Source organism: Zingiber officinale, chromosome 2A (genome assembly GCF_018446385.1).
Source record: "Zingiber officinale cultivar Zhangliang chromosome 2A, Zo_v1.1, whole genome shotgun sequence".
NCBI classification, from domain to species: Eukaryota; Viridiplantae; Streptophyta; class Magnoliopsida; order Zingiberales; family Zingiberaceae; genus Zingiber; species Zingiber officinale.
This window is the reverse complement of record NC_055988.1, coordinates 162931519-162955772: the sequence shown is the minus strand read 5'-3', so window position 1 is coordinate 162955772 and position 24254 is coordinate 162931519. Positions and strand designations below refer to the sequence as shown.

Genomic DNA, 24254 nt, shown 5'->3' with positions numbered 1-24254 from the left:
GAAATTAACATCATCATTTTCCATGATGGCACATTTTACTCTTCCAAGGAGTAAATATTAATGATTGTTTCATATCATTTTCAAAGGTTCCCAAAAACCTTGAAAATGCTCCTTGAGTGTCAATTTCCTCAAAGTTGGGTTGACTACCCTTCTAATCGGAGTTGACACTCTCTAACCCATCTATGGGGTAGAGAAGATGCTCCTAGGTACCCAATACCTATTTGAGCTCATTGGGTTCACTAAATATTTACTAGGGATAACTTCCCTAACAACCCTCCTAATGACCCTCTTAGGCTTTAAAGCCTTGGTCATTTGGGACTCATCAAGATCAACTCTAGGGGTGACTCCCCTTGTGACCTTGGTGGTGGTCTTCCTAGCCCTAGATTTTGTTCCATAATCGAATGGAACATTATGATAAGTGGGCTTGACCACTTGAGACTTAGGTTTGTGACACAAACCTTTCTTGTCCTTGGACATTGGTTTTTGACCCTTAAATCCTAGAGATGACTTCTCCAAGTTCTTAAGAGCATTTTCCAAAGTATCAAGTCTTGACCTCAAGACTTGATTCTCCTTCTCTAATACCTCAATTTTTAATTTTTAATTTTTCTTTGAGGTATTCCTAGGCATATGTCTAGATGATTTGGGGTTTCTACCTAGGTTCTCCTTAGCCTTAGATGAGTTAATCCTAGGGTTGGCCTTCCTAGTATTGTTCTTATCTAGGCTAAGATGTTTAGCACCTAAGCACACATGTTGATTTCTATGATTATCATGCTTATCATTCTTGACAATTGCAATAAGACTACTAGCATGTATCTTATTAGAAGTGCAAGAATGAACCTTAGAGGATACCTTAGGGTTTGCCTTCGCTCCCCCTTTACACGTGCTTGGTCTTTTGTCCTTGTGAGATTGACTCCCCCTTGGACATTGACTCCTATAGTGTCCCCGTTGCTTGCATTGGAAGCACACCACGTGCTCCTTGCCCTTGCGTTTTAGGACTCCGACTTCCTTGATCTTTGGCGCCGGTGGAGTCTTCTTAGTCTTCTTTGGACATTTACTCTTGTAATGTCCAAATTCCCTACACTCAAAACACATTATATGCAATTTACTTGAACTTAAAGTGTTTGAGTTACCTAGGGTTGAGGATGGATGGATGCTCTCTTCTTCATCCCTCCCGGAGGTAGAAGCTTCTTCTTCGTGCTCCGATCTTGAAGAAGAACTCACCTCCTCTTCTTCTTTAGATGTTGAGTAGCCCTCAACTTCTAATTCCTCACCTCCACGATGTGAGCTACTTGGCTCACTAGGCTCCTCTTCATGGCTTGAAGTGGGGCTCTCCTCATGGAGTTTGGCCAAGTTGTTCCACAACTCCTTGGCATTATTGTATCCTCCTATCTTATACAAAATATCATTAGGTAAAGAAAATTCAATGATTTTCGTTACCTCATCATTGATGGTTGATTGGTGGATTTGCTCCTTGGTCCACTCCTTCTTCTCTAGGGTTTCTCCTTTCTTGTCCATCGGAGACTTGAAACCTAATTGAACACACCTCCAATTTTCAAGGTTAGTCATAAGGAAATACCTCATTCTTACCTTCCAATACGCGAAGTCGCAGCACTCGTAGAAGGGTGGAAACGTGATGTCTTCTCCGAATCGATCCATTCTCTAGCTTGTGCTCCCCCGGGTGTTAATCCGACGAAGAGCAACCTTGCTCTGATACCACTTGTTAGGATCCTTCGTACGGAGGCTAGAGAGGGGGGTGTGAATAGCCGACCCCAAATCGTCGCGTTTCTACAAACTAGGGTTAGCGCAGCGGAAAATAACACGTAGAAACGAAGGAAAAGAAAACAAACCTCAAACAAACTGATGTAACGAGGTTCGGAGATGATACTCCTACTCCTCGGCGTGTCCGTAAGGTGGACGAGCCCTATCAATCCGTCGGTGGATGAGTCTCCGGAGAACCGGCTAATAAATGCTCCTTGTGGGTGGAGAAACCTCGCCACAATACTTGTAACAACAAGAAGGAGTACAAGAAAAGCAAGAAGCAAATACAAACACAATATGAATGCAACACTCGCTTGCCTTCTCTGTCGACCGGAGGCGATGAAGCAGCAACTTCACAACCCAAACGCAGCAGCTGATCGACGACTGGAAGCTCACGCGAAGCTTCGGAAGCGAGCTCAACAAAGCTCAGAACCTCAGAGCACAGAAGCAGAAGCTTCAATCCCAGGAAGAAGAAGAAGGAAGCAGTAGCAGCAACGAAGCCCTGTAGCTTCTTTTATACCTGCGAAGAAAAACACGAAGGAATATAGCCGTTGCGTCGCAATGGCTAGTGCCCTGATCGGTCCACAGACCGATCAGGAGTGTGCCTGATCGGTCCACAGATCGATCAGCGCTTTCTCCCGAACTCCGCTAGCTACTGATCGTGCTCTGATCGGTCGTGGGGACCGATCAGGGTATGGCCTGATCGGTCTGCTGACCGATCAGGGCTTATTGAGTGTGGTTCCTCGCACTCCTCAAGATTGTCACCTGATCGGTCGGCAGACCGATCAGGATATTGCCTGATCGGTCTTGCAGACCGATCAGGCTCCATGCTGATCGGTCCCCAGACCGATCAGTAAGCTCACAGAATCGATGCGTGCCTTCTGTTTGTTGTCTGATCGGTACCTAGACCGATCAGATACACAAACGTATCACTGGATCGGTCTGCAGACCGATCCAGAGCTTGGTTTTTGCCCAAACTAGGTCCCAAACCTTCCAAACCAATATCCGGTCAACCCTGACCTATTGGTACATCATGCTTAGCATCCGGTCACTCCCTTGACCTGCTAAGACTCCCCACCAAGTGTCCGGTCAATCCCTTTGACCCACTTGGACTTTCCTCTTCGTGCCAAGTATCCGATCACTCCCTTGATCTACTTGGACTTCCCAACACCAGATGTCCGATCACGCTTGATCCATCTGGATTTTCCCTTGCCCGGCTTAACTCACCAGGACTTCCAAACTTCCTAGCTTCACTTACTAGGACTTTTACCTAGCTTCACTTACTAGGGTTTTCACCTGGCTTCACTCAGCAGGATTTTCAATCTGCCTGGCTTCACTCACCAGGACTTTCAAACTGCTTGGCTTCACTCACCAGGACTTTCCCGAATGCCTGGCTTCACTCACCAGGACTTCCACTTTCACCTAGCTTCACTCACTAGGATTTTCACCTGGCTTCACTCACCAGGATTTCCCGACTGCCTGGCTTCACTCACCAGGACTTCTCCGACTGCCTGGCTTCACTCACCAGGACTTTTCCCCGTGCCAAACTCCCTGTTTGGACTTTCCCCGCGCCAAGTCTCCATACTTGGACTTTCCGCGTGCCAAGCTACCTGCTTGGACTTTTCCCCGTGCCAAGTCTCCATACTTGGACTTTTCGCGTGCCAAGCTCCCTGCTTGGACTTTTCCCGAATCAGGTCAACCAGGTCAACCTTGACCTAAGGTTGCACCTACAATCTCCCAAACACCTATTCTTGTCAAACATCAAGAATACAACTCTCTTCTCGTCAAACATCGTCAAACATCAAAACACAACTCGAGTCAGGTCAACTCGAGTCAGGTCAACCCGGTCAACCTTGACCTAAGGTTGCACCAACACCTTCGACAAGGATCACCACGGGAGGGTGACGGAAGACGATGATGAGGCTGGCGAGGCGGGGATCTCTTGCGCACACTAAGACAAACACGCAGGCTGTTAGAGGCTAAGAACCAGGGAAAAAGTCCTCGGGTCAGACCCTCCGACGTTCAAGTCAGGTATTTTTTTCCCAGAAGCATAGTGAAAGGACGAAAAGTAAAAGACGAGTGCGAAAAGACGAGTGAGCGTACCTGCGTAGAGACAAAGCCTCCTTTTTTATATGACAATGGGTACTTCTGGAGTCTGACGAGTGTCAGGAAATATCTAGTGTCAGGATTTATTTGACGGTGAATGACACATGACATCTTCTTATAGGTTTAAGGAGGAATCGATGGACAATGAGTCCTAGACCGTTAGCATATTTCCTGACATGCAGTGATTATTCTCTGACAGGTTGTTATGATTCCCTAGCTTGATTGTCGTATAGTGTATGCTCACCCCGGTCTGTTAACCTTAGACTGGGTCCTTGTACCTGTAAATCTTGACCTGTAGGCACAGAATTGCATTTCCGGATGCATTCCCTAGCTTGTGTTTGTTGTCCTGTAAATCCATCTCTGTACGTCCCGCCCTTCATTTTCTATTCGGTCTATCTCGGTAGATCCAGATCTGTGCCTACCGCCCTGCCAACTGAGGCCTTCGCTTGTCGTTCTTCCAGTCTCGCCCCGTATGCACGACCCTGTCCTGTTTTTTATCCTTAGTCCGTATATCCTGACCTGCACGTCTTTGGTCCGCGTATCCTGCTCTACGCATACTGGTTTGTATATCTCGACCTGTAAATCTTAGTTCGCATATCCTGAACTATACGTCTTTGGTCCGCGTATCCTGCTCTGCACATCCTGGTTTGTATATCTCAACCTGTATGACCTGGTCCGCATATCCCGACTTGCCTGCCTGTAGGTCCTGACCTGTATCCCGTAAGTCCTGAATCGTATGTCTTTGGTCCGCGTATCCTGCTCTGCACATCCTGGTTCGTATATCCCAATCTGTATGCCCTACCTTCCGAGTTTCTACTCGACATGTAGGCCTAACCTCGGAATACCACTTAGGCCCGACCAGGACTTGTATCCCGTAAGTCCTGAATCGTATGTCTTTGGTCCGCGTATCCTGCTCTGCACATCCTGGTTCATATATCCCGACCTGTATGCCCTACCTTCCGAGTTCCTACTCGACATGTAGGCATAATCTCGGAATCCCATTTAGGCCCGACCGGGACTCTCCTGTGATCCGAACCTTTGACCCCCCACGTAAGCTAGATTCTTGACCCCCACGTATGCTGGACTTTTGACTCCCACATAGGCTTGACTTCTGGCCGCTACGTGAGCTTGACTTTTGACCGTCTCGTGGGCTTGACTTCTGACCGCTCCGTGGGCTTGACTTCTGACCGCCCTGTGGACTTGACTTCCGACCACGTTAGCTATCCGATCCTACTATCATGTATCGTATCAATATCCATATATTTAAATATGAATTTGATATAATATATTGAGAGTAATATTTTGTTTGAATATGAATACTTTTTTTTAAAAAAGATCCGTCTATTGTTATAGCGTAGGAATGTTTTTTCTTAATGTTGGGCATGTGATTTGGATAATTGACAAAGTTCGGTAAAAAGCTGTATACTTAATGTCCTTTCTTGAGTTCTAAGGATTTTTTTTTTTATATGTGTGGCCTAGATGCATTAAGAATATTGGGGAGAAGAGAAGAGAAGAAAGAGACAATCTCGAACTTGCTTGTGAATCTCTCATGTTAGCAGAACATTTAGAAGTTCATCATGATTGTTCAAATTAATGCACACTATAAGCTCGAAACTTCACTATCGAAAACAACCTTCCAGCTCTGGTACTATGTCGAAAATTCATGAGAATTTTCTTAGAATCCAGATTTACAAATACGTTAAACAACAATTCGAAGCGTTGCCCTTCAACAAGATTCAATCTGGTATTCATAAGGTATGCTAGAAGGAGAATTTACAAAGAATAGAGAAGAGCAAGATCGACTCTTCTTGTATTATAATAAAAGAAAAAGAAAAACTTCTCTTAAGGATTGCCCCTCTTGTTTGAGAATATAAAGAGTAGAGAAGGAGCCTTTGATTTATCCGGTGGCCGGTCCGTAAAGTCGGTCCATCTCGAAGATTAGTGGGATACATGGATTAATAAAAAAATAATATTGGTTAGATAGATTATTAGATAATCTAAGTTACTAGATAGATCAAATGATTTAATGGTCTACATAGATTATTAGATAATCTAAGTTATTAGATAGATCAAATGCTTTAATGGTCTACATAGATTATTAGATAATCTATGTTATTATATAGATCATATTCCAAGCCAAGTGATCTAATGTCTCTGCCATGGTTGTTGTCACCTTTTATCATTTATATTTTCCAAGTTCTAGCAATTATTCAGTATTAGTTGAAAAGTAGTTCCCTTTCCTTCCTCCTCCTCCTCCTGCTCTGTTAGTTCAAGACTAGTTTACTTGCTACCTTATCTAACCAAAACCTTCCCTTTCCTGTTTACTTGAGGTTTTCTCTCGTGTCCAATATATTTATTCATTAATTTTGTACCTGTTCATCCTGAAATTTTCAGGGTGTCTACTGGTACGAAGAAGAACTGGTAATTGTTGGTTGGAGCTACCTCAGTGGGTAAGTTTGTTAACCAAATCCATTCCATTGAAATTAAAAAGTCATTAAGAATATAGTTTACATAATAAGTAGGATTAAAAGTGGCGTGATACAGTACTATTTGAGATTGAAAAGAATAGGAACGAACGAGATTCTCATTGCTTCCTGGACAAAATCTTGGTTAGCATCGATTAGTTTTTACATCAGAACTAAGCTAACGATCTCCTTGAAGAGAGCACCGAGGAGAAAAACTAACATGAGCAAAGCGGCAAAGACAACGAGGAAAAGCAAGACAGGACAGGCCGGTTGAGCAGCATCTAACACTAGTTAATGCAGTTAGCATTTGGGACAAGGCGGCGGCGGGGGAGGCAGAGATTGAGAAGAAACTTTTCCGTTGCAAAAGAGTCCGGCGGACTCGGGAGAGCCGTTGTGGCGCCAAGAAGAGCCCGATGGCGGCACAAATCCCCTCGGTAGCATTGCGGAGAAAGTTGCTTCACTCTTTGACCTTCTGGTCGTCTTGCCTCTTCTCCCTCTCCTGATTGATCTGCTCTTGCTCTTGCCGCTGAAAGCCCACGGCCGCGGCTTGAGGACGTGGACTCCGTGGCCTCCTCCCCGGACACCAGAGCTGGAGAAGGACATGACTGGAGGGAGAGAGGAGAGGAGGAGGAGGAGGAGGAAGAGGAAAGAAGCCAAGGCACCCATCAGAGAATGAGGATGGTTGCATGGGGAGTGCAACAAAACAGAGGAGAAGCGGGCGCAAGAGAGGTTAGGGAGTTTAGTATAGTACCGTCAGTTAGTAGTTGCCAACCTCTTTGAAAAATGAGAAAAAAAACTTTCAAGAAAAAAGAATCCCTGATCATTTTTGTTGTTATCATCATTTAGAAGCAAAGGCATGTCCAAATTCTTAATGAACTGTATCAATGAGATTTCAGCAACACTTGCACTTGTGATTTTGGTTAAAGAATAAAGTATAAAGTTTTCTTTCTTTTCCAACACATAATCATTGGTTGCTAGCTACATGTTGATGTTAGTGATAAACTTGATGTATGTGATCACCACTTTGCCAAAGGTCAAACACAATGATCACGATCTTCCTCCTCTAGAAGAAACAAATGGTCTCCATCTCGAATAACTCTAATGTCATCTATTTCTGCATTCTCTTGATTGAGCACCTTTGTAGGCTGATGACCAGTGAACTTTTCTCCTGCACATTTGCCAATTAATTAGTCTCGATGATTGATCACTGCCGTAGTCGAAAGTCGAAAGCAATACTCACTAGCAATCTCGAAGAGGTCCTCCAAAGAACCAGGCAGGTTTATGAGCTTCCCTAGTTCTTCCTTTGAACTTCTTGTCTTTCTTGAAAGAATATGAACGACGACTCTTTTTCTAGGCATCTGCACGCTGCTATCGTCGATCGAACTGGCTTCCCATGATTCTTCCGTTTGGACTTTGTAAGACTCCTTGCAAGAAACAAAGCTCTGTTCCTCTACTCCAGCAGCTGATAGTTGTTGTAGTTTTATTTTCTGTAAACCGAGTCAAGAAGAATCAGGCATGGCTTCTGGAAAACAAGGCATCGATCAAAGATGCAGATGAATGAATACCTCTAAAAGATTGTTCATAACCGTGTTCGCGTCTTCGACGTTCTCTTTAATCAAGTTCATCACTGTGGTGCTGCTCAACCTTAATACTTGTGTTAGTTCGACGGTTCGTGCAGTGAATGGCTGTGGGCTGCAGCATAAGACCCCCATCTCCCCAAACACTTCCCCTGCTCCTAGCCTTCCATGAACCTATCGAACACACACACACACACTTTAAGAGACATGTACTAGTACGAAAATCATGGGGTGAATGAAAGTAACATACTTGTTCATTCCCATCAACATTTGATCTCAAGTCCTGTGATCAAGCCAAGTGTTCAGATATTCAGGACACAGAGATGATTGTCGAACGAAAGCAACTGGTATTTTTTTTCCTTACCACAGCTCCTGTCACTATTATGTACAGATCGGTTGGCGCCTCGTTTTGTAGCATCACATCTTCCCGTGGTGGGAAATACTCGGCCTGCGTCTCTGTTACCTATTCATTTCAAGAAAGTGATACAGAAATATCAGCTCCTGTCGTTGAGGATTAGCTCGACGCCAAGTTCAGATATTTTGGTGTCTACCAGTTGATGAAGGAAGTTGAAGGAAACTCCACGGAAAAGGTAGGCTTGTCGTAAAATCGGAAAGAAGAGCTTATTCGCTATGCTGGAACGAATGCCCTTGGGAAGATCATTCAAGGGGTCTTGCAGCTTCAGCCCCTGCGTCTTGAATCTCAAGCATATGTGGGAGAGCATTTGGTCCTTGATGCGCTTCGGCAGATGATTTCTTGCTGCGAATTCTGAAGCTGCCTCAATCGTGTCCCTCTGTCGCATCAAATCATTGTCAAAAGGAGAAGTTTTAGAATTAGAAGATGGTGAATAGAGGACAGTGACTACTACTCAATTACTGTCGATGAGAAAAGAGCAACAACACATACGAAGTGTCGGGTGCGGCTGGTTCCATGGACGACGAGGTTCGTCATGTTGCCGATGAGGTAAGCTGTCAGCCCCAAGTTAAACAACATGTAGAAGATGTCAAATAGCATTTCTCTGGTGTTTTCAGCATGCAAGTCACCATAACCGGTTGTTGTCAGCGTCGTAATGGACCAGTAAATTGCAGTTACATATCTAACCCATAGACTTTCAGATTTAAAGCTCGGCATGACTGCACCTATCCATGTTCTTTCGGGATTAGGGTACCGGTCGGCAATGAGATAATTGAAGCATCCAGCGTAGTGCACGGCGAAGAGAGTTACCTGAAGCCAATTAAGCAACAAGTGTGACCACACTCTCTTCACCACCAGGTAGGTTTAATTTGTTTGGACACGAAAAGTAATAGTGGAGGATCGATAGGGTGAAGGCTTACTAACACCAGCTTTGTGCATCGCGTCCAGAAGTAGTTGAACCTGATGTCCTTCTCAAGCCTAAGGAAAGAAATTAATTATGTGGCACGCAGAGTTAAATGTATATTTGGCACTATTGTTTATCCAACTTGAAGGCGCGGGACCGGAAGCAGACCTCGAAAAGAGAGAACTGACCCGGCGGAGCCGCCACAATCGCAGCATGTTCAGCGTTTTGAAACCGAGATCATTGCCGTCGCCTCGGAAGAGAAGGCTGATCGCTTCGAATGGAGCGGTCGACAAGATGTCGAAGATGAACCACGAGGATACATATCTGCAAGGTCTCTGTCTCGATCAGCAAGAAGCTTTGGATCGATCATCTCTGGAGATATAGATATATATAGAATCGTGCGCACTGACCTGACTGCGATTTTCTTCGGATCGTCGATCAAGACGTACGATCTCCGGTCAAGGTATGCGACGAAGAAGGTGAGTACAATATCGACCGCGAAGAAACTGTTGAGGATGCTCTCGACCCAGAAAAGCTTCGCCGGCAAATGCCTCATGAATGCTAGTTCGAACGGACAGATCCAAGCAGAATAAACGACGAGTAGGATCAGGAACATCTGCCAAGCTCTGTGGACATACACGAAGAGTATACTTATGATCAGTCGATCGGAACGACGAACGTTTTAATTAGATAGATCGAAGATCTAGCTAGAGCGAATAGTTCCTCACCTGTAACGAGAATCAAAGGGCGACACTATGAACCTCCTCAGCTTGATCGACTGGTTAATATTCGCTCCCAGAGACGGCAGCAGGTCACTGGAGAAGCTGTAGCTTTCCCCAAAGGGCTGAAGCTTGGATTTTGCACCACAGAGGAGCATGCTGCGTTTGTCCTTGGAACGCGAGGCTATAAATGTGTACGTTGAGCAGCAGTTATGGGTGGATCTTTATATACAGGCAAAGGCAGAGCATTTAATTAATTAGTCGACAAAAGAAAAGAAACTGCGCCCGAGCTGGGTGCTGGTCTCCAAGGACAAATAATCACATGCTCACCATCAAAGACTTTAATTTGTCCACCAACTCAACAATTATTCCTCTATATATCCATGCACATTTTTTTGAACGTGAAAAATGGAAGCAACGGTTTACTTTGCTAGTAGTTAATCTTGTACTAATATAGGTAATGAATTGAATTAATTGATTTTATATTGGTTTGGTTTATTAGATTTTAATGGTAAAATTCAAACGGATAGCCAACTCATAACTATCGGAGCAGTTACCAGCTTTTGACAGTTCTGAACGTTCACATGTGTAAAACTCCGATCGATCGAGAGGTTGTTTTCCACCCGCGCACTGCTGTACTTTGATTGCCACGTTCAAAATCAAAACCATTCAGAGATTGACAGAGAGCTCTGGACCTTGTTTGTCTCCATCTGTGTGCCAATGTGTCATATTTGGTGACTAGAGGGAGGGAGCCTGCGGAAGCCAATTCCACTTTGGTTGTTGATCAATCAAGTGCTCGTGCTGCTGTGCCAGCGTTCTACTGGCTTCTAATTTTGAAAAAGGCAGGAGAAATGTTTTGGACGGGGTTCTTCGATCTTTCATATCATCAACTGCATTCTCATTGACTCCCCTATTTTATGTTTTAGTTGTTGTTATATCATATATTTACCATTCAAAATTGATTAATTTTAAAATAATTGATCCGATTTTATAGAAATTTTCTATCGACCAATAATATTTTTAAACCGCTTTTCACTGAGGTAAAATTTTTCACAGTACATTGTAGTTAAAATTCGAACCTAAATGCCTTAATTATTGATGCAAGATCTAATCCTTGAAGACCTTTCTGTTGCGTTGATTTGCGTGGTCGGTGGCCACTGAGTATTCATCGTTCTTCTGTCGTGCGCCACTAATTTTTTTTTATTGAAGATTCTTTTGAGTTGTATGAGAGTCTACCAGTGTGGTCAAATTTGGTTGGTAGAATTAATTATTTGAGCAATTTTCTTGGAGGAACACTGATGTATTGATTAATTCCTAAATAGGCCCCCATTGATTAGTATGATCTATCGAGAAACTTCTCAATTATGCGTATCCAAAAAAAAAATATTTGTTCATATCTACTTAACATTTGGTTCCTCCACCTCTATATCTACACTAATGCGTATCCAAAAAAAATATTCATGAAAAATCTCTCTCTTCTCTATCTCTTGGTAGAATCTTTTGTTTTCCAATTAATCATCTACAAATGCACCGCAATGATTAGCTCTTAGTCCAAATGATGTGGACGGCAACGTGTACATCCAGAATGAGAATCCCCACATGTTGCATAACTAGAAAAATAACTCACTAAAGATTGTGATAGGGAATAAATTAAAGTGAGGGAAAATGGTGGAAGGCATGCTTAAATATATTTTTCATATCTTCCTTATTTTATTGCTCGATCTCCTTTTCACTAGGAGTGATTAAGTTGACCAAATGTATATAAAACAACAAACATAATTGTTTGGTCCACCGCTTTTTGCTAATGTGTAAGATTTCAAGTACATATAACAATTTTACAAGGGAGAGTTTTTGTCTTGATACTCTCATGTTGAATAAGGAATAGCTTTATTCTCAATATAGTGTTGTAAAAGACTAAAAAGGAATAATAAGAAAGAAGTTTTAGGTGTATAAATGTGATGGAGACATGGTATTTGTACCTAGTAATTCCAATTGCTTTAGAGACCTTTGTACCTTTGTTTTCTTGATCTTATCTTCAGAGAGAGAGAGAGAGAGAGAGAGAGAGAGAGAGAGAGCCACAAGAGTGACCAATTATTATAAATAATGTTCGTTGCGATAAAGGATCAAACGAGAACCACAAGTAATTGAGTTTGAGATTCTCTCAAGGAATCAAATATTTACAAGTCAAATTTTCTTAAGAGGTCTAAAATTTAAAGAACACAAATGAATTTTTAGGCACCCATTGCACAATTGCGATTTCATTCTACCTTTTGAGAATGGAGGTCATCATCGTAACTTTCTCACTCCATTAATATCACATGTAAACATATATTTTGCTCCAATGTTGTTATAAGTACATAACAAAATATAATATTGACCTCACGAGTTGATATCATTGGTACCTACGTGGATGGTTGCTCCAATAGAGATTGGAGTTAATTCCCAAACGGTACAAAATATAGCTCGATGTCTAACCTCTCCATGCAAAAAGTTCTCTTCCAAAGAGTACAAGACTGTCCTTCTGAATTCACCTTTTGCTCCAATAAAAATATAGGAACAATAAAAGGAATTAATACTAGTTGTTTTTGCTCCTAGTTGGGAACATATCTAAAGTGTTTACCGATGATATCTACAATTCTATAGTTTGCCCATGGATGATTTGCTCCTCGCCTCCTACTTGCCTTCTCTCCCCGTTACTCATATCGAATTTTATTGTCTTGCCCTATATTCATCATAATTTACAATACTTTCAATTAAATAAGCAACACTCATAAATTCTAAGGGTTTCAAATTACTTTGAGAAGATGATGATGACATTCAAATTTATTTTTGGGTGGACAATTTAAAAGATCTCTTTTTGCCAATTTGTTCATTCCCACCTTCGAAACCTTGAATCATTCTCGGGACCATGCTTTATTGATACGAAAATGGACTGCAACCCAAACCTTTACATTGTTGTCAAGAGGTCAAATGAGGCTTCACATGTCAATCGATTAAGTTTGATTTTTCAAGACATTGCTTTGGATTGAGACAAGTGTAACTACGAAGTGCCATGCCATCTATGCATGTTGAAGCCATAGAATAGACCCAAATGCATGGTCCACATCTCAACTAATTGGTCCAAGTTTTTTTTTTCCCTCTTTCTCAATTTTTCTAGAATTTCGCTTTCTCAATTTTTTCTTTTTAGAAGAAAAGTGAACATAAGTTCACCAAAAATTGCTAACTAGATTAGAATTTGACAACCAACCGGCCCACCGATATATATAGATTATATATATTTTTAAATATTATTTAACGTATATTTATTTATAATTTATGAATATAATTTATATTTATTGGATCCTGTTCTATTATTATGTTATATTTTTATTTTATTTATTCGGAGATATGTTATTTATTTGTTTTTATTGACATGATGAAATTAAATTAGAATGAAAATGGAGTAAAGGTACACAGTGAAACAACTTGTGAAGATCATTAACAGGGTCGTGTCAAGAGGCATGGTCGTGTGCCCTCTCCTGAAGCAAACTGGGGCAGGTCGTGCTTGAAGGCACGACTGTGCCTCCCACCAGAGGCCAACCGAGGGGCGATCGTGTGAAATTACACTCTTGTGCCCCCTTCTAGAATCGAATCGTGGCCCGACCATGTCATTTGGCACGACCGTGCCATATTTCCATAGCCTAATTAGAGAGGGGTCGTGCCTCTCCTTACCATATGGCATAGAGTTGGGGTCATGTCACGCAAAAATAGGGTTGTGTTGAATCTTGACATACTACATCCTAATTTTAAAATGACCATAACTTTGCGGTCGATTGGAGTTATGGACTGCTCCAAATACCAAATATTATAGCTAATTTCAAGATATGAAACTTTGCTTTAGGTTCAATAGAGAGAAAACATAGTCTAGCTGTGCTAAAATAAACAGTCGAGCTTCCCATCCATGATCGCATCACACCCTCCGCCTAGACTGCATATCAAACTTTGAACTACCATAACTTTCGGTTCGGTTGGATCTAAATATCAAAATATACATAATTTCAAGGGATGCAACTTTGGTTCAAGGTGAAACATGAGAAAATCAGGTTTAAGGAGTGAAAAACCTATTTTGGATGAGCCTTGTAAACCTGGCAGATTTGGACAGTTTGGAGGAGGTATAAAAGGGTCAAGAAATTTATTCTTCAACTCATCTATGCTTTGGGGCTCCGCCCCCCATTCCTTGTGGAAGGGTTATCCCCCTTGGAGGAGCCCTAGAGCTTCTATCTTTGCCAATCATGTAAGTACCCCGTGATGATTTTGATGTGATCAACCAGGTCAAGTTACGTCATGTTATTATTTTGATGTCTTGTATCTAAGTGTGTAGGAACTTAGGAGTGTAGAAAGTCGAGCGAAAGATGCAGCTAGAGAGAAGGACGGAACGGGAGAGAGCCGATGAGCTCAGTGCATCTGAGTGACAAGGTGCTGTGGAAGAGTACGTTAACGGATGAGAAGGAGGTGCGCGACGTATCCAAGGGACGAGAAGCCGGAGCAGGAGATTGCTCAAAGGTTGGAAAATGGGTTAGGGCGAGTCCTATTCCGGATGGTCGAAATCACCCAAGTGAGCGGAGCCGGAGCAGAAAACCTGGAGCCCAAGCGAACGGAACTAGAACGGAAGACTCGGACCAAAAAGTCAACTAAAAGTTGACTTTTTGGTCCGGGTGCTCGGACTCTCGTATTCCGTTGTGATGGGGATAAAACTTTATCCTCCTCTAGGTGCCTGAAACCCTTCTAGGCACCCTGACCAAGACTATAAATGTAGTCTTGATCCTAGTAGTGAAAAACAACACTTGTAAATCATTCCTTTCTTGTTCTACTACTGTTTGTGAGCCATTAACATTGTAAGAGGCTACTCCACCCAAAGGAGATCTTCATAGTGCTCTTCTCTTGCCTTGGATTAGCAATCCTTTGATTGCAACCAAGTAATTCTTTTTACCTCTTTTTGTTTCTCTAATTAATTAGTTTCTTTTTTATGCAAGTGTTAGTTAATTAAGCTGTAAAGTTCGAGAATGATTGGTATCAGAGCAATGTTCGCTTCATAAGGAATAATCGTTGACTGAAGCAAAATCAATGGCCAGACCAAGCTTTGTCCCACTAAAGTTTGAGGGGGAGTTTGTGCACTGGAAACGCTGAATATAGGTATTTCTAGAAATTGATTTTGAAATCTTTTAATTATTAAATATAGTTTTGTAGTTCCAAAAGATCAACAAGGCGTAAAGAAAGATAAGTATCTCTAGACGAAGAAGGAACAAAATAATTTTGTTGCCAATAGCAGAACATAATATCACTTGCTGAGTGTATTGCCACCTCAAGAAGTCAACCGCATCAGAAGCTACTCGTCGGTCAAAGACCTCTGGGAGAAATTCCTGGAACTCCATGGAGGCACATCTGAAACGAAGCTCGCACAACGAGACATTCTTTGAAATCAACCAACAAATGACATTTAGAAAAAGGTGAGAAGGTAACCCAACTACACATAAAGATCAAGGAATTGATCACCAGACTGGTCAATCTCGGCGAAACGGTAACAAACAAGGACTCGGTATGCAACACACGCAATGCCTTTCCCAGGACTCCAAAATGGACTTAGATAATCGATGCATACTATATCTCGAATGACTTGGAGGTAAGTACACTAGAAGAATTATTTTAGACTTTGGAATTACACGAATCCAGATGTGCAGGATCAAGTAAAGAGTTAAGTCAGAACCTGACACTCGGAGCTACAAAGAAGGATGAACCCGAATTAGACTCAGATCCGGAAGGAGATCAAGAAGCCTACATGGTATGAAAATTTAGGAAATTTTTTAGATCTAACAAATTTAATGAAATGTAGAACAGAAAGAATCCGAGAAACAGAAGAAAGGTTCGATACTATCAATGTCAAAAGGAAGGACACATAAAGGAGGACTACCCGGAACTCAAAAAGAAAAAAAGATAAGAGGCCCAAGCAAAACAAGCACAAGAATCTCAAGGCCACTTGGGACGAAAGCTCAACATCCGAGTTAGAAATAGAAGCATACACTGTTCTAGCACTGATGGCTAGCCACGAAGAATATATCATCTCAAAAGCCAACATTGATGAAGGGGGAGCGACTTCAGACGAATGCAGCGAAGCAGGGGGAGAATCAAACTTCAGATTTGACATGGTAAGTGAGGTATGCCTCTTACCACCTGATCAACTTTACTTTGACATTAAATTAATGGTAAAATCAATATGCAAATTGAAAACTAAAAAAGACAAGTTAAAAAATAAAAATTTAGAAATAAAAAGAATCTTAGCAAAATCATGCTTACTAGAGGATCTTGATAAATTGAAAATTGAAAATGCTAAGTTAAAGGAACAAATAGAAAAATTAAAAATTTCCGCATGCTCATATTATAGATATCATCTAGGACTAAATTAGTATTTTAGATATCATAAGGGTCCAATTAGAAAGACATCACCAAAATATGTTCCTAAAAGATACTTGATCAATCCAGCAGGAAGAAACTTATATTGGGTTCCCAAATTCTACTTAAAATAAATTAAAATATTTTTGAAAGCTAAAATTTGTATAAAGAAGATTAAATATTTAATTTTTTTAAAAGGCATTGTCTAGAAGTGACTGTTATTCCAATATCCAAGAAGGTCTAGTGTCTCGCCATAGTTTAGAAACCAATTATTGAAATGAATGTTTAATTGACTAATTATTGAATAGTTAACTGTTATAAATTTTTTTTTTACACAAAAACATAGTTTTTTTTTAAATTTTCTGCTTAAGTTATTTTTTTCTTTATAAATGACTATTCAAATCCTATTAAAATTTTCAGATTTTTTTTCTTAAAAATATTTTTCAAATCTGAAAAATAATTTTTTTTTAACTTAAACTTTAATGAATTCTTGGAAAATCATTTATAATGTGTTGTCTTTAGAATTCATCTTGAATTTTCTTCAAGTCATTTTAAAATACCCCTAGTTTTTTAATGTGATCAAAGGGAGAGAGTTAGAAGTTAAGTTAAAGGGGAGGTATATATTTCTCAAAAATATTGCATATTTACTGATTTTCAAAACTTGCAATTTAATACTAATGTCTTTAATATTAAAATCTTGCAATTTCATTCCATGTTTTTAATTTAATGTCTTAAATTTAATATCTTATTTACCATAACTTAACTTGGGTTAATCCATATCAAAAAGGGGAAGATTGTAATTACCCCATGATGATTTTGATGTGATCAACCAAGTTAAGTTAGGTCTTGTTATTATTTTGATACCTTGTGTTAAAGTGTGTAAGAACTTAGGAGCATAAGAAGTCAAGTGAAAGACGTAGTTAGCAAGAAGGCTGGCACAGGAGAGATCCAACGGGCTCGGTGTGTCTGAGGGACGAGATACTGCGGAAGAGTACGCTGGCGGATGAGGAGGCATGTGACGTTTCCGAGGGATGAGAAGCTGGAGCGAAAGATTTCTTGAAGGATAGAAAATGAGTTTGGGTGAGCCCTATTTCAGATGGCCGAAATCATCCAAGCCAAGAGAGCAGAAGACCCGGAGCCAAGCGAGCAGAACAGGAGTGAAAGACCCAGACCAAAAAGTCAACTAAAAGTTGACTTTCTAGTCCGGGTGCCCCGACTTGGTCTGGGCGCCAGGAACCCTTCCGGGTGCCCAAACCAGAGTTTTATCTTAAACTCCATGTGTCACATTTCATTGCAATAGGGATAAAACTTTATCCCCCTCTAGACGCTTGGAACTCTTCCTAGCATCCCGACCAGGGCTATAAATACAGCCTTGGTCCTAGTAGTGAAAAACAACACTTGTAAATGTAGGTCCCTTGGAGGCCCGGCTATAGGGGGGGGGGGTGAATAGCCTGCACAAAAATAAACAAAACTCTCTCAAACTTTTACGACTTTAATAAGACTCAATACTTGCATGAATAATAAAAGACTAATTAAAGAAAGGAAGAGGCACAACGGATTTACTTGGTTACAACCGAGGAGGTTATTAATCCAAGAAAGTTAAAGCTCATTGTCAAATTCTCCTTTAGGTGGAGAAACCTCTTACAACGTTGATGGCTCACAATAACAAGGTTGGAATCAAGTAGAATCAATTACAAGTATTCTTAAGTGTTGTTCTCAACCATTTGGTCTAGGGCTATATTTATAATCGTGGTTGGGGTGCTTGGAAGGGTTCCAAGCACGTGGGAGGGGATAAACTTTTATCCCTGTCTTAACAGAACGCGCTAGGTCATGTTCCAGATAATTTTCTGCTCCAGACGCCCGAACCAGGTTCGGGCACCCCGGATAGGTCCAAGCACCCCAGACCAGCTAGGGGCACCCCAGACCAAAAAAATCAGCTTTTGTTGATTTTTTTGGTCCTGGTCTTCCGCTCCGTTTCCACTCGCCTTAGTCCGGGTCTTCGCTCACTTGGGCTCGGGTCTTCTGCTCTGGCTTCGTTCGCTTGGGTGATCTCGGCCATCCGGAATAGGGCTCACCCGAACCTAACTTTCGGCCTTCTCGAGCATCCTTCCACTTTGACTTCTCATCTCTTGGAATCACCGCGTGCTTCTTTCTCGTCTACCGACATACTCTTCCAGAGTGCTTCATCCTTTGAACACACTGAGCCCATCGGCTCTCTCCTGTGACGTTCTTCTCATTAGCTGTGTCTTTTGCTGGTCTCCTCGAACAATATTCCACTCCGACTTCTCGTCCCTTAGAAACACACCGCACGCTCCCTTCTCGTTCGCCCTTGTACTCTTCCACAGTATCTCGTCCCTCGGACACATCAAGCCCATCGGTTCTCTCCTGTGTCGTCCTTCTCGCTAGCTGCATCTTTTGCTCGACTTCTTGTGCTCCTAAGTTCCTGTACACTTAAATACAGGGGTTAAAAATCAACAGAACCTAACCTGACTTGATTGATCACATCAAAACTACCTTGGGGTACTAACATTCATCTCATTTTTGATGTGATCAAACCCAAGTTAAGTTAGGGTAAATCATAAACAAATAGCAGTTATAATTTTTGATTTTTTTTTAAGTATAGAAATTAAGCACAAAAATAAAAAGATTAAAATTATACTACCTCCCCTAGACTTAATCTTTACTACCCCCTTTTGATCACATTAAAAGTGGGGTACATTAAACATATTACTTGGAAGATCTAAAAAGTATAAGAGAAAAAATATATATGAAAAGTTAAAAAAAACGTTGACCTTTTCTTTTAAACTCCTTTAATAATAAAAACTTTAGTGAGGGTTGAATAAAAAAAATTTCACAGAAAGTTGAATTTTTGGAAAAATTTAAAAAATTTGTATTTTGATCACGAGTTCATAAAAATTTCTAACGAGAAAAAATTTCAAAAGATTATTTAGATTAACTTGAATAAATTTTAATGATTAGACCTTTTTAAATAAATTTTTCTAGCAAAAATTTAAAACATTAGTTGAATGCTTCATAGTAAGTCAATTAAACATTCAATTTAGTAATTGACTTCTAGACTATAGCGAGGCACTAGATCTTCTTGGCTATTGGAGTATCAACCACTTCTAGACAAAGTCTCTTAAAGAATTTAAACATTTAATTTTCTCTCTGAAAGCCCTAAGTCCAGAAATAATCAATCTAAATATATTTTTGAAACTCAGTATAAGTTCCTTCCTACTGGGTTAATTAATAATTTCTTAGGGATATATTCTTGTGATATTTTTCTAATTGGGCCCTTATGATATCTAAGATGCCACTTAAATCTTGAATTATTTCTAAATTTTGAAGAAATGTAAGTAGATCATGCAGAATTTTTTAAATTTTGTATTTGTTCCTTTAAATTCACATTCTCAATTTTCAAGTTTTCAAGATCCTCTATTTCTATTTTCAGCTTTTCATTTTCAGTTTTAATTTTGTCAAAATCCTTTAATTGACAATGAAGGATCGAACGAGTGCGATAGAAGGGGGGGGGGGGGTAAATATCGCACTCTAAAAACTTTTCTTTTACTCGTTTAAATCAAAGTCGTGCAGCGAAATAGTAGAGAACAAGTTCAGTTACTTAGTTCGGAGCTTAGGTCGACTCCTACTCCAAGGCCCGCGGTCCTTAATTGCACCAATGGGCAAATCACTAAATCTCTTCTTTTTGAAAATCTCGGAAAGAAGCAGTGCGTACAAGAAGATGAGTAAGATAGTAATAACCTACTATTTACTTGAGTTAAGTACAATGCAAGCAATAAAATAAAAGTATACCAACAGTATGTTAAAGTTGAAGCTCGGTCAACACTTGAATGAAGTAGTTGCTTGAGACTTGTAGTAGCAATAACACGAGCAGCTTTCACAGAGATGAACTTCGAACCAACCAGAATGCGTTGCATAGCCTCGGACCTCGAGCTCTCTTTTATAAGAATCGTTGATGTTTGGTCGATCGATCCTTGCGTTCGATCGACCGAATTAGCTCCCTTCCATCTTCGTTGAGATCTGATGCTGATTCAATCTTCGACATTTAATGACCATTAAGGGTTTGGTCGACCGATCCTTCTTTCCGGTCGACCGAATAGGATCCTTCCCTGTTCATCAAGATTTACCGAGATTTGCACTTGCTGCGCCTTTAATGTGATGATCATTCGATCAACCGATCAACAAGCTTTCCTTCTTTGCTTCTGCTTGATCTGAACTGTGCTGAGTCATCAGGGTTCGGTCGACCGATCATCTTGTTCTATCGACCGATCAAGATTTGATAAGACCTTTCTCTGTTTTAGCCTGAACAAATATCTGCTCTGAGTTGACCTTATTCGATCAACAGATCATCTAGTTTGGTCGGCCAATCAGGACGAACCCATAAAATAGTGTTAGACAATAATCCTACAAAATAGATATTAGCACTGTAATAATAAATGCATGAGTAATAATAATAGACAGTTTAACTGTCTTGATTTTAACTTGGAAACCTTTCCGGTTTCTTTAGTTAGATCAGTGACCTTAAGTTGTTCCTTTCAGGAACACGACCTCACTGTCGCTCCTTCAATTGCTCAACTTACCTGCCAAACATTGGTCCTCCAGACTTATTTGGACTTTCTCTACTCAGTGTCTGATCACCTGATCTACTAAGGCCTTTTCTGTAATACTACATTAGCCAGCAGCAATAATAGTAATACAGAATGCTATGGCAAAACTAAACTTAGAATCACCAAGATCCGTTGTTCCAGTCGACCATGCGAGGTCCATCGAAAACCATCCGATCAACCTTGCTTGGAGTTCACTCCTCCAAGACTTCTCGCTACCTAAGGTTATCTCCCTCTAGGATTTTCACCATCTAGCTTCACTCACCAAAACCTAAGGTTACCACTTCTTAGGGTTTTCTCCACCTGACTTCACTCACCAGGACTCAGTATTTGGCTACCTAGGGATTAGGTCCTCTAGACCTATCAAATCCACCTGGTTTCCATGATCTACCGAGATTTTCCTTGCCTAGCCTGCAACTAGGACTTTCCTTGCCTAACTGCAGTTAGGACTAGTCACTTGATTGACTTCCCACCCTTGCCTAGCCACGACTAGGACTTCCCATGATCAAGCTCAATTAAACATACTTAAACATATTTGTCGGACATTAAAACCTTGGAGGTTGATTGCACCAACAGACAAGTCATTGCCAAAGTTGATTTTAACTCTTTATTTTCTTTTTCTAACTTACAGTAATTTTTTGATAATATTTTTACAAGTTGAAATAACTTGTCAGGAGGAAAAGACCGTACCTGACTTACCTTGTCGATCCCGTAATCTGTAGCTCCCCTTGTAGAGTTATTTTCTTCTGATGTTCCTCCCCCTTCATCGATGCTTTCATCCGAAGACTCTCCCCCTTCATCGATGCTTATCTTGGATGAGCTTTCATTGTCTTTAGGTTGGTACTCGGCTATAAGAGATGTTTCGGTAATTTCCTCGGTCTCGGATTCTTCTGGAGTTGGATACAACTTCTTTAGGTTCTTCTTCGAGTTTCAAGAATTTTTCCTAAAGTTCTTTTGCACTCTTATATTTGCTGATTCTATCGAGATCTTGAGTAGGCAGAACGCTAAGAAGGTGAAACTCAGCCTTACCATTAGACATGAAGTTGTTGCACTGCTCTTCAATCCATCGATGCTACTCAAGTTCTTTTCCTTCTTTGCTTTTGGGCCTATCAAAACCATACTTAATTGTTAGAAAAATATTAAAATCAGTTTTTAAAAATACCTCCATTCGACGTCTCCAAAATGTGAATTCCCCCTCGAACTTCGATGGGTAGATGTTAGCTCTGGCCATTTCTTATGTTTTATTCAGCGGTTAGTCCTTTTGAAGCGAACTTGGCTCTGATACCACTTGTAGGTCCCTTGGAGGTTGGCTTGAGAGGGGTGAATAGCCTGCACAAAAATAAGCAAACCTCTCTTAAACTTTTACAGCTTTAATAGGAATCAACACTTGCATAGATAATAAAAGACTAATTAAAGAAAGGAAGAGGTACAATGGATTTACTTGGTTACAACCGGAGAGGTTATTATTCCAAGAAAGTTGAAGCTCACTGTCAAATTCTCCTTCAGGCGGAGAATCCTCTTACAATGTTGATGGTTCACAATAATAAGGTTGTAATCAAGTAGAATCAATTACAAGTGTTATCAAGTGTCGTTCTCAATCATTTGGACTAGGGCTATATTTATAGCCCTGGTCGGGGTACCTGGAAGGGTTCTAGACATCTAGGAGAGGATAAACTTTTATCCCCATTGTAACAGAACACGCCAGGTCACGTTCCAAATAATTTTCTTCTCTGGGCACCTCGGACAGGTCCAGGCGCCCCGGACCAGCTCGGGGCACCCTGGACCGAAAAAATTAGCTTTTGGCTTTTGTTGATTTTTTCCGGTCCCGATCTTTCGCTCTATTTCCGCTCACCTTGGTCCAGGTCTTCGCTCACTTGGGTCCGGGTATTCTGCTCCGCCTCCTTTCGCTTGGGTGATCTCGGCCATCCAGAATAGGGCTCATCTGAATCCAACTTTCGACCTTCTCAAGCATTCTTTCGCTCAGGGTTCTCGCCCCTCAGAATCACCGCATGCTTCTTTCTCGTCTGCTGACATACTCTTCCGCAACACCTCGTCCCTCGGACACACCGAGCTTTTCGGCTCTCTCCCATGTCGTCTTTCTCACTAGCTACGCCTTTTGCTATTCTCCTCGAGTAATCTTCCACTCTGACTTCTCGTCCCTCGAAAACACCACACACTCCCTTCTCGTTTGCCTGCGTACTCTTCCGCAGCATCTCGTCCCTCGGACACATCGAGCCCGTCGACTCTATCCCATGCCATCATTCTCGCTAGCTACGTCTTTTACTCGACTTTCTGTGCTCCTAAGTTCCTGCATACTTAGACATAGGGGTTAAAAGGTAACATGACCTAACCTGACTTGGTTGATCATATCAAAACTACATTGGGGTACTAACAGTAAATCATTCCTTTCTTGTTCTACTACCGTTTGTGAGCCATCAACGTTGTAAGAGGCTACTCCGCCCAAAGGAGATCTTTATAGTGCGCTTCTCTTGTCTTGGATTAGCAATCCTATGATTGCAATCAAGTAATTCTTTTTACCTCTTTTTCTTTCTTTAATTAATTAGTTTCTTTTTATGCAAGTGTTAGTTAATTAAGCTATAAAGTTCGATAAGGGTTTGTGTTTTATTTTTGCAGGGCTATTCACTCCTCTTTAGCCGGCCACCAAGGGTTCTACAGATCAGTCCACCTCCGGAGCAATGATTACAAGTAAGAAGACTGACGACACATAGATAAGCATTCATCTCTTCTCTATCTTGTGTTTTGGATTGTAGGATGCTTAATTTCTTATATTTTGTTTATAAATCCTTTACAATTGAATAGATCTCCAGATCTAGAATGTAGGAAGTAGCCATGATGTAATGTTGATATATGAACTATGTATTTGGATATTTTCTTGTGCTATGATATGTTTATACCATGTTCTATGTGTGTTGTATCTTGTATGTATTTGACAAAATATGTGTGAGGTAAATTCATGTAGATATAGAATTTTGTTCACTGTGTAGAGGAGATACTTTAGAGGAGATACTTTAGTTTCTCCCAAATTAATATTAAGAAATGACTTATATAATCTAGTGATTGTATGATCGGGGGGCCTTGTGATAAAGGGTATCCCTTAAACCCAACTTTCTAGATTACCTCTTCTACTTAATATCACTAATCTACTGTTAGGAAGTAAATTGGATAACTGTAGCGATTATATCACTGGGGGTCTTAATTAAGATAACCCTTTAACCAGACTTTCTAGAGTTATTTCTTTACTTAA

The 24254-nt window shown here is 40.8% G+C and overlaps 1 protein-coding gene across 1 annotated transcript; it reads right to left on the bottom strand.

The window, feature by feature from the left end:
• Window positions 1-7306: 7306 nt before the first annotated feature.
• On the bottom strand, window positions 7307-10099 carry LOC122044198 (potassium channel KAT3-like). Its single transcript, XM_042604728.1, has 11 exons — window positions 9951-10099; window positions 9633-9848; window positions 9391-9546; window positions 9239-9296; window positions 8811-9128; window positions 8458-8697; window positions 8271-8369; window positions 8157-8189; window positions 7895-8080; window positions 7570-7816; window positions 7307-7497 (listed from the first exon to the last, which is right to left on the bottom strand). Exons 1-11 carry the CDS (start codon window positions 10097-10099, stop codon window positions 7364-7366), a joined length of 1836 nt encoding a protein of 611 aa, XP_042460662.1. The 3' UTR covers window positions 7307-7363.
• Between the last annotated feature and the right edge of the window lie 14155 nt (window positions 10100-24254).